This window comes from Acomys russatus, chromosome 20 (genome assembly GCF_903995435.1).
Source record: "Acomys russatus chromosome 20, mAcoRus1.1, whole genome shotgun sequence".
Classification (NCBI taxonomy): domain Eukaryota; kingdom Metazoa; phylum Chordata; class Mammalia; order Rodentia; family Muridae; genus Acomys; species Acomys russatus.
The window spans coordinates 63,192,536-63,205,998 of record NC_067156.1 but is presented as its reverse complement, the minus strand read 5'-3'; the positions used below and the strand labels follow the sequence as shown (position 1 = coordinate 63,205,998).

The following is a 13,463-nucleotide window of genomic DNA, read 5'->3' as shown; positions in this document are numbered from 1 at the left end:
TTCTGCTCTGACCTCTCTGGGCCCCGCGGGGCATCAATGAATAGAGATAGGCAGCATGGGCCTCTAGCTACATACTGCTAATATTTTTTTCCTTAGATATATGCCTCAGGAGCCTAAAGATATGCCTGGAGGGAAGACAAAAGATAAGTCAGAGCTAGCGCCATCGTGTTGCTGAGTAACACAACTCACAGCTGTGGACCTCCTTGTTCGGAGCCTTAGGCTAGGCATACGGGAGCACCCCTCCCCCGACCTCTACAATCTCTCCATGGAGGGAGAGAGGGCAGGGTAGCTAGAGTGCCAAGGAGGAGTCCAGAGGAAGAAAAAGGATAGAACGATAGAAGTAGGGAGAAGGAGGAGAAAGGGGAGGAAAGAGAGAAGACGTAATGGGGGAAATCCTCTAAGAAACCTTTTTGTTCCAGAGCCAGGTTGTCAAGGGGGTTATTGTCACCATGTCCCCCTTCCTCCTCATCTTCACTGGGTAGCACGTAGGACTCATCCACTGGCAACAGCTCCCTGGACAGCTGGCCATCATCCTCCTCAACTGCTAGCCAGCGCTGGCATGGAAAGTAGTACCTGTAGGGGTAAGGAAGATTGGGGTGTCTCTTTCAAAAGATCTTAAGAATTATCCGCATGTCTGCCTGGGATAAATAACAAACCCAGAGACAGTCTCAGTCTGTGACACATTGGGTTGGAAAATATGGCATGAGAGGGACTTATGAGACCATTGTCACACCCTTCTTGGGCAATCTGAGTCAAGCTCCTGTGGCACAGAGCTGCACAAGAAAGGTATTCCACAGCTATGAATGGAGCCCGTGGACTTTGACTGCATGAACCAAGTGTGCTTATGGGAGATACAGAGTGTGGCTAAGGAGCAGAACATGACATCACAGCCATTGAGGGAAAGGATGTCCATGAAGGTCCCTCCATGGAAAAGCAGTACCTGGCACAATGGAGGGGCCTGGAGAGGAAAGGGAACCAGGAGGGGATGGCCGGGTTAGTAAGGACTCACTCCTACAATTCAACTCTTTGGTCCTATCTCCTGTAGGCTCCAGCCAATGCCTGTGTGATCTTGAGCAAATCCCTTCTTAAGATTACCAGATTCGGCCAATGGCGGGCCGGGACTCCCAGTTACACTTGAACTTTGAACAAACAATGGGTGATGTTTCTGTGTGTGTCCTACCTGACATCTGGAACATACTTGTGTGGCTAAGGGTGGGGGGAGAAGCTCTCTGTAGGAAATTGCTAGTTCAACCACTGTTGCTCTTGTTCCTTTCCTTCCTTCTCTTTCTTTCTGCTCAGCTCGGGCACTCATGGAGGCTGTAGGCCAGCAGCCAAGCTCCAGAGCAGCTCAAAGGGTCTGAGAGTGCAGCAAACTCGACAAGCTGGGGACCATTGCTCTCCGTCATGATCTGTTCTCCTTGCCCTGATGTGAAAAGACCATTTATGAACTAGTCCAGTTCTGGGGTAGACAGTGGCAAGGCTTTCCTCTTGCTGTCGTGTCCTCAGCACCTCCAAATGTTACAGAAGCAGACCAGAGGGTGTGACGTCAGCCCCACACTCAGAAGGGTAAGGAAGGGTGTTTTATACTGATAGACTGGGAGGACAAGAGTCACTGCGCTGGGGCGACACAGAGTCGGGTAGCCATGAGAGCAGAGTTTCTGTGGGAAGTGGGCACTGCTCTACTTCTTAGCCTTTAAATGTGTGAGTCAACAGGTTAAACTTTAACTCAATCAAATTGCATAAGAATAGTAGGCTGAGGTTCTAAATTATGTGAGAGATGGGGTGGGGGTGGGGGGTTGGGAGGTTTTGTGGCAGAGACAGTGATAGGCAGCAAGGACATGGACTGAGACAAAGACAGAGACACAAAGAAAGAGGTGAAGGGTGTGGGCGCAGAAGGCAGGAAGGAAGGCGCCTGCTGAGCACATGCAGCACCCAGGAGTGACTGACTGGCTTTGTGGAGTGTCATTGTCCCTGAGACACTTGCAGCAGGATTCTGAAGGCCGCCACACTCTCACAGCTGCAGCAGCAGCCAGCCGAGCTCCCCTTGGAACCTGCTTCAAACAGGCACAAGCAGATCTGAGCTGGAGCCAGGCCAGGGTTGGGGGGTTAGCTCTCTTCCCCCAGGGCCAGTGATCACACATGGAAATCCAGGGGGATTGGGCCTAGTGACCCTTCTGTCTCCCACAGGAGTAAGTCCTGCTCAAAGAGGTCCCTGGAGCGAGAAGATGTAGCAGGTAGGAACTTGTAAGGAGTAAAGGAGAGGCAAGCAGGCATTCTGGGCCAGAGGCAAACTATACAGCTCAGAACAGGGTGGGGCAGGAAAGAGCTCCGAGCTGAGTGAGCAAAGGGTTAACATGGCATCAAATCTTGGGACCAGTTTAAAGCGTGCGCGTGCGCGCATGCGCGCGCGCGCACACACACACACACACACACACACACACACACACACACACACACGCACACACACACCCCTTACTTGAAAGTGAAAATTGACTGAGAAGATTGCACACTTGAGCACTGTTAAGTGTAAATAGCCAGCTGGGCCTTGTGGTACTAAATCTGTAATCCCCACTGCCAGAAAGGCTGAGGTAGGAGGATCAGAAGTTCAAGGCCAGCCTAGGTAACTTAGTGAGACTCTGTTTCAAATTAAATGCAAAAAGAAGGCTAAGTATACAGCTTGATGTACAGTGAATGCCCCAGGTAAGTAAATAAATAACTATAGATGGTATCCCCACATTTTTGTATAAGTAACAGATGGTGATTCTAATAGCGATAGCCCTAGTCTGGGGCTCAGGAACTTTGAACTTGGCTATTACTTTACAGCCAAGCTTTCTTCTAGATATGGAGGCACCATGGCATTAGCAGCAGAGAGGAAGTAGTTTCTTACATGTGCCACTGTAAGAACTGATAACAAGTAAATAGGTCAGATAAAAAGGGATCCAGAGAAAAGAGTAAGGACTGCATGCCAGGGGTCCATGAGGCAGTGACAGCTAGGCGGAGACCTGCCTAGATGCAGGGAAAGGGAGGTCTGGGGTGAGAATGCCAAGAAGGGGACAGCCAATGTAAAGGCACCAGGAAGATCCTTTTTTTTTTTTTTTTTTTTGGTTTAAGGAAGAATAACAAGAACTGAGAAAAATGGAGGTGGGGCCAGGGCATGCTGGTATAGAATTAAGAGCTAGGAGAGGAGATTGAGAGATTATACAAGCCACATAGAACATGCTTGAATTCATCCTATAGAAGACAGGAGCCTCTGCAGGTCTTAGAGTAGAGGTCTGAAGATTCTGGTCTGGGTGACACTAGATGGCAAGTCAGGAAGCTGTGCTCGAAAGGGTAAAGTGGTAGGATGCCACCATGGACTCAGACTCATGCTCTTCTGGGCCAAGAGCTACCATATTCTACTAGCAGATTGGGGCAAAGGTATTAGACAGAGAGGGACCCAGGAGAACCAGGTGGAAGGGAGGTTGCTGTCGTGGTCCCCAGGCAGGTGAGGAGTGATGTCAGTGTTCTCAAAACCCCTGACTACTGGGCATTACCCTCTCTGCCCTGTAAAGGCTGAGAGACCTGAGGGGAGGCCCTGGGACCCCTCTCTAGGCTAGCTCTCTAGACCTGCTGCTGGGATTCTGTCCTCTGTACTCCAGTGAATTTCTCTTTTCCCTCCAAGATTAAGCTGTGCTCAGCATCGGCATGAAGGCTGTTGAGGCCGGCTCATTACTGAAGAGGGTTTCTTATTAATGAAGCACAAACCAGTGACATGTGCACAGAAAGGGGTGGGGCAGGATGGAGAGATGAGGCAGGAAGGAAACAAAGGGCAAAGCAAGACCAATGAGAGGACTCCCTGCCCAAGAGCAACAGAAACGCACTCTGCCTGGACATAGCCTTAGCCAGAACCCATAGCCGTTCAGAGTAGAAAATTGTTGCAAATTATTGAGATATACAAAGGAACAGTTGGACAAGAAAGGAAATGTACCCGGGGGGTAGCACTTTAATTTCTAAATATACAGTCCCCCGCATATTCTTTTAGTGGTAGAACAATCAAACACTCAAGTGGAGCTCCCCCCCATCCCAAAATCACTTAATGTCTTGATTTGAAAAAGGCAAGAATAGCTGATATTTTTAAAGGATAGTGAAAGAGGACAGATGCTGACAGATATTCAAATAGATTACAAAGCTACAATAATTTTAAAATTGTTGGGCTGGACCAGAAATGTCAAACCAACAGAAGAGGGTAACTAACCCTGATGGAGCAGGAGGGGAAGTGGGGTGCTGTCTCCCCGAAGCCTGTCTGTCAGCAGCACTCTGTCCCTTCCTAGCTCAAAAGCTTCTGACTTGGCAGGGACATCTTGGGAGGTAAGCAAGGCGGTGTCCCTAAGCTAATTTGTTGGAAGAGGAAATGACAGCCGTATAGAGGTGATCTAGCGTGAGTTTGGCAGAGGATCCACCCAGGTCAGGACTCCATGGTCCCTGGTCACAGGATGCTTTTGGCAACCAGAATGCTGAGCTATCTGTGAGGTGTGCTTCAGGTCCCCTGGGAATGACCACGTAGGGTCTAGAGGAAAGTAGGAAGAATCCTGTAACTCTACGTCCTGTATGGAGCCTACGCAAGAAAAGGACATGGCCCAAAACACAGCAGGATTTGGGCCAAGAAATGTATTCAACAAATATTTATTTATTAAGTGCTCACATGCTATCAGACCCTCAGCAGTCCTGATACCACCCCAAAGCCAGCATGCTTTCCTCTGTGCCTCTGAACTCCACAGGGAGGGACCTTCTTTCAGCTCAATTTCCCTGGACTCTTTCATCCAAGAGGCAGTGCGATCCAGAGGAAGGAAACACACCAGAGCTCACACCAATGGTCTGGATGTCAAGTCTTGCTCTGGCACCAGCTGATTCTGGAGCAAGGGCTCCTTCATCTATGGTGAGGGCAAAACACCCCCTTCCCAGGCTAGGTCAGAGAGTGGCTACGAGACTCCAGCAGGTACCAGTCCAGCCCATCACCTGCTTACATACATCAAGCTAATTGTAAGTTTGCATCTAAAAGTTGTTGGGAAGAAAAAGTTGAAAGAATGATAGCATGTTGGGGCATGAAATTCAAATTTCAGCATCCACAAATGGTTGGCACACAGTCCCATCCCCCATTTCAGTGCCATTTAAAGCTGCTGTTTTTGTTGTTTCTGTTTTGAAGCAGGGTCTCTCTATAGAACAGCTAGGCTGTCCTGGCACTCACAGAAGTCTGCCTGCCTCTGCCTCCCAAGTGCTAGGATTGGATCGTGCATCCGCACACTTAGCTAAGGCTGTGTTTGTGCTTTCTACAGAGACCAAGTGCCGTTCAGAACTGGACATGTGTTTTGTGTGGCAGCTCTTTTAGAAGAGTTTGCTGATCTCTGGTCCCCGGAGCATTAAAACCAGGTGCTCTAAGTTGTGGGATAAATGAGAGGTTGAGGCAGGTGTTCCAGAAGACAGCAATCTGACAAGGCAAGAACCTCTGGGAGCAAGAGAAGAGAAGCAATGCTCCCTCAGATTCCTTTATGGTCAAACTCATCTAGGCCTCAGCCACCCCCACCCCCACCCCGAGAAAGAACACCTGGTCCTCTCTCCAGGACAAGACGATCCCCAAACATGACCTCCTCTTCCTCCCCTCAAGTCTCACTCACGTGACGTCATTATTCATGTCGGTGATGTCCACCCTGTCCAGGAACCAGCCCGGCCTGTTGCCTGTGTTATCATGGCGAATCCGAATCTTGGTCAGAGCCCCCAGGTCAATGGCATAGATGGTGAAGGTGTCTGTCTAGGAATAGAGAAACTGACTCAGAGGGGTAACGCATGTCCTTCCTCCCCTTGCCGTCAGCTCTAGTCTCTCAAGCACCCAAAGGAAGACCATAAAACTCAGAGCTAGAGTGTGGAAAAAAGCAGCTCCTTGGCCTAGTGTTTGCGTTCTTCTGGTTTTTTTTTGTTTTTGTTTTTGTTTTTTTTGTTGTTGTTGTTGTTTTGGTTTTTGGTTTTTTTTTTTTTTTTTGCACTCTGCTTGTTGTTTAGGTTGGTCTTGAACTTGTCACCATCCCGCCTCTGCCTCCCAAGTGCTAAGATTACTGGTGTACTTGACTGTACACAGTTCTTTCCTTATTGCTTTATAATCTGGGCCTGGGAGAGCATCTTCTGTCTATTATTGTATCAAAGAAGGTAGAGAAATGAGAAAAATAGTGACCTTGAGAGAGACAGAGGAGAAGACAAGTGATTTGGCTTTCACTTTTTTTTGTTTTGTTTTGTTTTCAAGATAGGGTTTCTTTTGTGTATCCATTGTTGTCCCTGGAACTAGCTCTGTAGACCAGGCTGGCCCTCAACTCACAGAGCTCCACCTGTCCCTGCCTTCTGAGTGCTGGGATTAAAGGTGTGCGTCACTACCACCCCACTGGATTTCACTTGTGATGAGCATGTATGTGTGAGGAGGACTACACTAAGACCCTATTCTCACTGTACACATGTGTACAGTTTCCTTCTACCCTAGGTTGGTGTTCAATAGCTGCCATGAGCCAGGCCTGAGCAAACCCACAAAGGCTGGCAGAAAAGATATGGGTGTGCTCCTCCCTTTGGTGGAAGACAGATGGAACATGAGCCATGCGCAAGTCAGTAGGTCACCACATGCATCAGAGGAAGAAGATAAAACAGAGACCCATTAAGTGAATGGAGTCTTCTGGATATACGTCTGAGAACTCTATTTTTAAAGAGTTGAAACCTTCAGAAAACTTGCAGGATCAGATATAACCATGGTTGCCTTTCTCTTCAATGTTGCCCACCCCCCCCCCAGCATTATGAATTACTCCATCTCTCTCTCTCTCTCTCCTTTTTTTTTTTTTGCTCTGTTTTTTTTTTTTTTTTTCTGGATCAGTTTAAAGTAGGTGGCAGATACCATGATCCTTTACCTCTAAATACTTCAATGTGAATCCCTAATAACAAGGGCATTCTCATTTCACACCTTGCAATGGTCAGGTTTAACACAATACAGTCATGGGCTCTGAAGAATAGAGACAGTGTTCTGAGAAACACCTTGCTAGGTGAGTTTTGTCACTATGCAAACACCATACTTTGTGTTCATACAGCTGAGGTGGTTCACTGTCACTAGGTGATATTCTCTTAGGGGACCACAGCGCACATGCCTTTCACCGCCAGCTGCATGGCACATGGCTGTGCTATTATCCAACATGCAGTCAGTACTAACACGGACCGCACCAGCTCTACCAGTCTGTTCTCTGGCAATGCCCTGACCCAGGAACACAATGGCTGTAGTTTTCCAAGGTGGCCACTGAGATGCCAAAACAAAACCCAGTACGGAATCATGGGAAGGATGCTGAAAGGAAACACGGGATTGAAAGGGTTGGAAATAGCCCGTGGTGTGAGCTTGAGTATGTTAGTGTATTTGATATGTGGTCCCTTCCTGTGTTGACAAGAGAATCTCATCTGAAGAGAGAGGCAGGATTAGGAGAGAGGAACAGGTACTCTTTGTGGAATCTTGAATGACCAGAAAGCACATTCTTTTTCATATTTCCTTTACACTTGGAAGAGTGAGGTGCACACGTTTTATTCGTGGTTTCCCTTCCTCAGAAGAGGCTGCAGGCTTCACAGCCACTATTTCAAGGTCATGGCAAGAATGCTGTTGTCCCTGTCATACAACTACGCCAAACTTATCTGTCCAGATTAAGTTATTCCTGTCCACCGAGCCTCCCCAAAGTGTCATCTCTCTGTTTTGTGAGATGGAGTCTCACTAGGTAGTCAAAGCTGGCCTCAAACTCAGGGGCTGGAGAATCGGCTCAGCAGAGAGCATTCGTCCCTCTTCTAGAGGACTAAAATTTGATTCCCAGCCCTCACATGGTAGTTTATAGCGTCTGTAACTCCAGTTCCAGGGGCTCTTAAACCCTCTTCTGACCTTTATGGGGACTGCGTGCACATGGTGCATAAACATACACACAAGCCAAACGCCCATACACAAAAATGTAATCAACTATATGTTTAAACCCTCTTATCTCACTTTGTCCTACTAGGCAGTATTCTTAGGCTGCCTCTGAGGACCAATTAGCCTCTGGGATTTCCTTGCAGAAATCTGCCTCTGGTTTCTTCATAGTTCTCTGCAAAACACTGCTGCTTACAGAGAGGTAGCTGTAGCCAGGCCTCTGTGGCCTGAATGCAACCAACACACTCTTAGACACACAGCAGCCATGGTGTTTGATGAGGTTGCCGTGGACAAAATATTCCATATGTGGCTCTCACCCACCCAGGAGCCAGAGAGTTCTCACTCTACCTGGCCCTGCTCAAACTTGTTGGACTTGTCTGATTTCTTCAGGGGCCGCTCCCCTGTGTCCCCGTATTCCTCACCGTAGATGGTCAGGTAGACATTGGCATCAGTGCCAGCCTTGGGCACATTCCCTGTGATCACCTGGACCTCGTAGGTATTGGCTGCAGACACAGAAAGATGCAGCAACTGAGAACACTCAGAACCGCAAGTTAGAGCCACAGCCCATCCCTCGTACCCAGGTGGGTCCTGGAAACAAGAAGGGTCTACAGCTACGTCCATAGCAGCCTACCTGCTATCATCCAAGACTTGAAACCAAGAGCAACCCTCCTACCTTAACCCCAATTGTGACTATCTCAAGGTGTATGAGAGCTCTTCCCTAAGCCAATGTTTCTCCCTTTGAGAGGCACAGGTCAGAGGCTGTGCTTGGCATCAAACAGTTGGGGTCAACGGTCACCTTCCAGGTGCAGGTCAGGAGAGCTTTTTATGAACCACAGTGGGGTCCCACCTACTCAGATTCTATCTAAGGGACATTGAATCACCCCGGCCCCTCCCTGGTTCCTTTAGGGGAGATATGCATCCCACCCCACACCCCAGCTTTTTTTTTCCAGGCTTACGCTCAGGACCAGGCCGACCAGCTGGGACCAATTCCACGACAAGTTCATTGTCTTCTTTGCCCCGGGCCAGCCAGCGGTTGACTTCGAACTTGTACTGTTCAATCACCTCTTCCATCCCTGGCCCATACTCCTCCTCTTCCTCCTCTTCCTCTGTCTCCTCCTCTTCTTCTTCCTCGGATGAGGACTCTTCCGATGACGACTCTTGCTCCTCGTCACCCTCATCCTCCTCGTCACTGCCTTTCTTCTTTTTCTTCTTCTTTCTCTGCAGCTTGGCCTTCAGCCTCTCCTTCTTCAGCAGCTGCCGCAGCTTGTCTTTCTCCTTCTTCTTCCGGGCCTCCTCCTCCGGCGTCAGGTTCGCCTCCTGCACCACCAGGTGCCGCAGCCACACTGCATCCACAAACCAGCTGGGCCCAAAGCCCTCGCCTGTGTGTCCCAGCCGGATCTTGTAGATCTCACCCACGTCTGCGGCTTCCAGCTGTGCAAAGTGCAGGGCAGTAGCTGACATGGCTCCTGCCATCCTTCCAGCCTCCCCCGCCCCCGCCCCCCCCGCCCCGCCCATGAAGCCAGTGCTGAGCTGCAGTGTAGAGCAGTCCGCGACTCCGCTCAGAAGTATGGGAGTTCCCCCTCTCCCGCTATGCCTGCCTCTTCACCAGGCTTAAAGGAAAAACATTTCTTTCTAACTCCCGCAGAGTCAATCTCCCTGTTCTTTTGGTTTTTTTTTGTTGTTTGTTTGTTTGTTTGTTTGTTTGTTTTGTTTTGTTTTTCATCCTTTCGCCTTTCTCTTGCTCACACACCTCCCTCGCAGTGCCAGGCCTGCTGTTATTCCCTTCCTACCCCCACTCCAACTTGTTCACAGTCCTGGGCCTCAACATCACCTTAAAAACACACAGACAGAGCCTGGTGGTGGCTGCGGCGCATGCCTTCAATCCCAGCACCCAGGAGGCAGAGGCAGGCGATCTCTGTGAGCTCGAGGCCAGCCTGCTTTATAGATTGAGTTCTACAACATCTAGCACTACATAAAGAAAACCTGTCTCGAAAAACAAACAAACAACAAACCCCCTCCCCAAACCCAGCCAGTATCTTCCTGGTTTTTCTTTAGAAATGTGTGCACTATCACAAAGATGCTATTTTGGCAGTAAGCAAAGAAACAGGCTTCTTTCTTTCGTTCTTTCTTTTAACAAATAACATTGTCACCCATTTCCTCAGAGGTTCCCATCCCTCATAGTTACCCATCCTTGGTTTACCAGACCCTTGAGCTCAAAAGGGGCTGGCCCAGGACTTAGCTGGCTCTGGTCCTATCCTGCCACCTTGGGCCTCTAGAACCTGTGTTTGATTTGAATATGAAATGCTCCCCATAGACCTCTGTGTTTGAACACCCAGTCTTCAGCTGGTGGCACTGTCTTGAAGGCTGTGAAACCTTTAAGAGGTGAGGCCTTTTTGAAGGGACTGAGTCATTAGAAGTGGGCCTCAACTTTTTAATAGCCTGGCCTCACTCCCTGCTGCTTTCTATGTCATCACTGTAGATGCAACATGGCTTCATATTTCTGCCACTTTGCCCCCCATGCCAAAAAGGACCTTATCATTCTTAAACCATAAACAGAAATAAATCCATTTGTCCTTAAGTTGATTTTTTCAAGTATTTTGTAACAATAATGTGAAAATAAACTAATACATGCCGTGAGTTCCTTTTAAGGACCAAGACCATCATTTCCAGGCTCTTTCCATGGGCCTAGCGCACAGCGGCTCATCTCAGCCTCAGACTGCATTGTCACTGTGCCATGTCTCACAGTCTCGGGAAGAGGGGAGGGCCTGAGGCTCAGACTTTGTGGGTAGCCTAACCTTAGGTCCTTTCTGGATGTCTCTCCTGAGTCCCTTGATATTGAGCCCATCTTTTCAAAGTCCTGCCAGTTATGGCACCTGAGTGCCAAGCATCGGAGACTCGAGGCTGCTGTCCTGAGTTACTCAATGTCCTACACTCTCACTCCAGACCTAGGTGAGAACCGACTCCCCCAACTCCATAGCGAGGAAACCACAGCAGAGCTAACCCACCTCTGGAAGGGAATCATCAAGCAAGATGGTCCTTAGGGCCCAAGTAAAGCAGAATTTCTCTTTCTTTGTTGCTTAGGGAACAGGAACTGTGCTCTGTTCAATTATGTTTCTATGACTGCTCACAGTTTCCCAGGTGCACATCTGACACTGGCTCTTTTATTGCAAAGGGGACTGTGACGCAAGCCGGGCAGTAATTACAAGGCTGGATTATACCAACAAAGAAGCTGAGGAGATCTGGAAAGGTCAGATACATAGGCTCAGGCCTGTCAGTAGTGTTGTGAGGACATATGACCCAACGAAGGCCCTGTACCTGGAATATTCCAGACATTTGTGATCATGGCCTGTCCCCAACTCAGCTAGGACCCTTCCTAGGCATTGGAGAAGTCTCTTCCCTGAAGACCAAAGTGTTTATGGCATAAAACCACACATGGAGCACCCAGCATGATCATGTTTCCTTTACACACATCTGCAGACGCATACATATGTGCCTGTACACATATAGACATGCAAACATGTTTTCATGTCCAGCATAAATTACCCAATGGCCTCTGCATCCTCCTCCCATACCAACAATGTGCTCACATTTACACCTTTTTTTTTTCCTTCTAGCCAAAGACTTGAAATGTGAAGGAAGGAAGCCCAAAGACATTAAAAACTCATTAGCAAACTCTGCCACCTCTCAGGGGCCTGCTTGAGAAATATGGATTTGTCACCAGCCTGGGAGAAGTTCAGAGTTATAGCCATAGGCGAGGAGTAAGCAAAGGGACCCAGCACTGGCGCTATTACTGGTGAGATAAGAACAAGTCCAAGTCACAATAGAGCTTCTGAGAGAAACCTATCTCAGAGAGCACACCCCACTTCCATAGGCTGATGTGCCTGGTTTGGGGTGTGGCTGAAGCAGCACTTTTCCTGAAGGATCGATCACCAGATAATTCAAGCATGGAGCCAGCGTGGGACCAGGAAGGACTCAGTCATTTTAGGCCCCAAACTTAGGTCCAAGAAAGAAGTTACCACTCAAGGTAGAACATGGGAAAGTGTCCATGTTTTCTCCTTCCCAGGCCAAAACTCTACACTTCGCTCCTTGCTTCCAGGGTCCCCACCTGTCCTCCAGGTAGCACCTCCTATTCGGCTGGAGGGAGGCAGCACACTCTCCTCCAATGGATGTTGGCTGAGGAAATAAGATTACCCAGCACATAGCCTTAGCGACTAACTGCCAGGCGTCTGTTGGCACCCCCTTTGCCTCGTACTCACCCACCTGGAATATGTCCTTGGATGCTCGATCAAAAACTTTGGAGCGGCTAGAAAGGAAGAGCACTTCAGTCTTGCCTTCTTCCCCATAGATCTGCATGAAGACCCGGGAAGTGGTACCTGCACCACCCACATCTCCTGTCCAGATCTCAACCTCATAGTGGACCACTGGTGGACACGAAGGAGACATGAAGTGGTTAGTTATAACAACAACGGTAGCAACAAGCATCCCTCTTCTACCCTTCCCCCATGCGCTTGCCAAGCCCATCCCCCATGCCTGACCCTGCACAGGCATCATCTTAGCTAACCCCCCCCCCCCAACACTATGAGCCAACATTTCACAGATGGACAAGCTTAGGCTTAGAGGAATTGAGTAGGTTGTGGAAATGGCAAACCTATGCAATCAGACTGTTATGTCTAGTCATCCATTACAACGCTTGTGTCCTTGGAGACCAGGGATGAGGGAGCCTTCATGCACCAGCTGGCACTCTCTATTGTCTGCCTGCCTGCTACAGTTGGCATGTTTGTTCCCTCCAAGACTCTATTGAAATCCAATTGCTATTATAAGATGTACAGGCTTTAAGAGGTGATCATGCCATGAGGGTTCAACCCTTCTGGCTGAGATTGAGTCTGTCCCCTTCTTTCTCAATCCCTACCTACCATGTTAGAGTGCATCAAGAAGGTTCTCACCAGATGCCAGCACATTGGCACTGAACGTCTCAGGGCAGGGAACTGTAAGCCAAGTGGTTTGTGTTCATTTCACATTAAATAGTCTATAATACTATACACTACTATAGTATACTAATGCTACATTGTAGCAACAAAATAAATTAATTGTAACGCTAAAGATACTGGGAAGATACCACAGGGCAAGAAGAAGCAAAAGCTACATTTATTTTCCTTAATTTTAGTAAAGGACAAGAGGCTGGAATGACAGTGTTATTCAAATCTAAGCACCTATCAGACTATATCAACACATGCTCTGTACATAAAAGGCTGTCCATATTTTGAAATGATATTTATCAAGGTGTTAGAAGGTGGTGGAAACATGTTATTGGTAGGTGACAGTTGAGGAACTGAAATGGACTTGATGTGTCCCTCAAGGACTATGCATAGCACCATGTTGTCTATCCGTGTGACTGCTCTAGGAATGGTTAGAAGACAGTATCAGAATTCTTTTTCAGGTAAAAGAAATCCTCTATGTGTGTTTGTGTATGTGTGTGTGTGTGTATATGTGATTGTTGTGGTACGTGTGTGTATATGTATGT

At 48.3% G+C, this 13,463-nt stretch overlaps 1 protein-coding gene across 3 annotated transcripts in view; it reads right to left on the bottom strand.

Annotated features, from left to right (window-relative positions):
• Positions 1-13,463, bottom strand: part of Loxhd1 (lipoxygenase homology PLAT domains 1) — a 155,174-nt gene that overhangs the window by 62,820 nt on the left and 78,891 nt on the right. For 2 of the 3 annotated variants that reach the window (XM_051163240.1, XM_051163241.1), the window contains exons 18-22: positions 12,203-12,363; positions 8,899-9,373; positions 8,291-8,445; positions 5,652-5,785; positions 407-573 (exon numbers count right to left, since the gene is read on the bottom strand). In XM_051163240.1, the coding sequence (XP_051019197.1) occupies positions 407-573; positions 5,652-5,785; positions 8,291-8,445; positions 8,899-9,373; positions 12,203-12,363 (1,092 nt within the window). The remainder of the gene's footprint in view (positions 1-406; positions 574-5,651; positions 5,786-8,290; positions 8,446-8,898; positions 9,374-12,202; positions 12,364-13,463) is intronic. The other variant, XM_051163244.1, reaches the window with a different exon arrangement.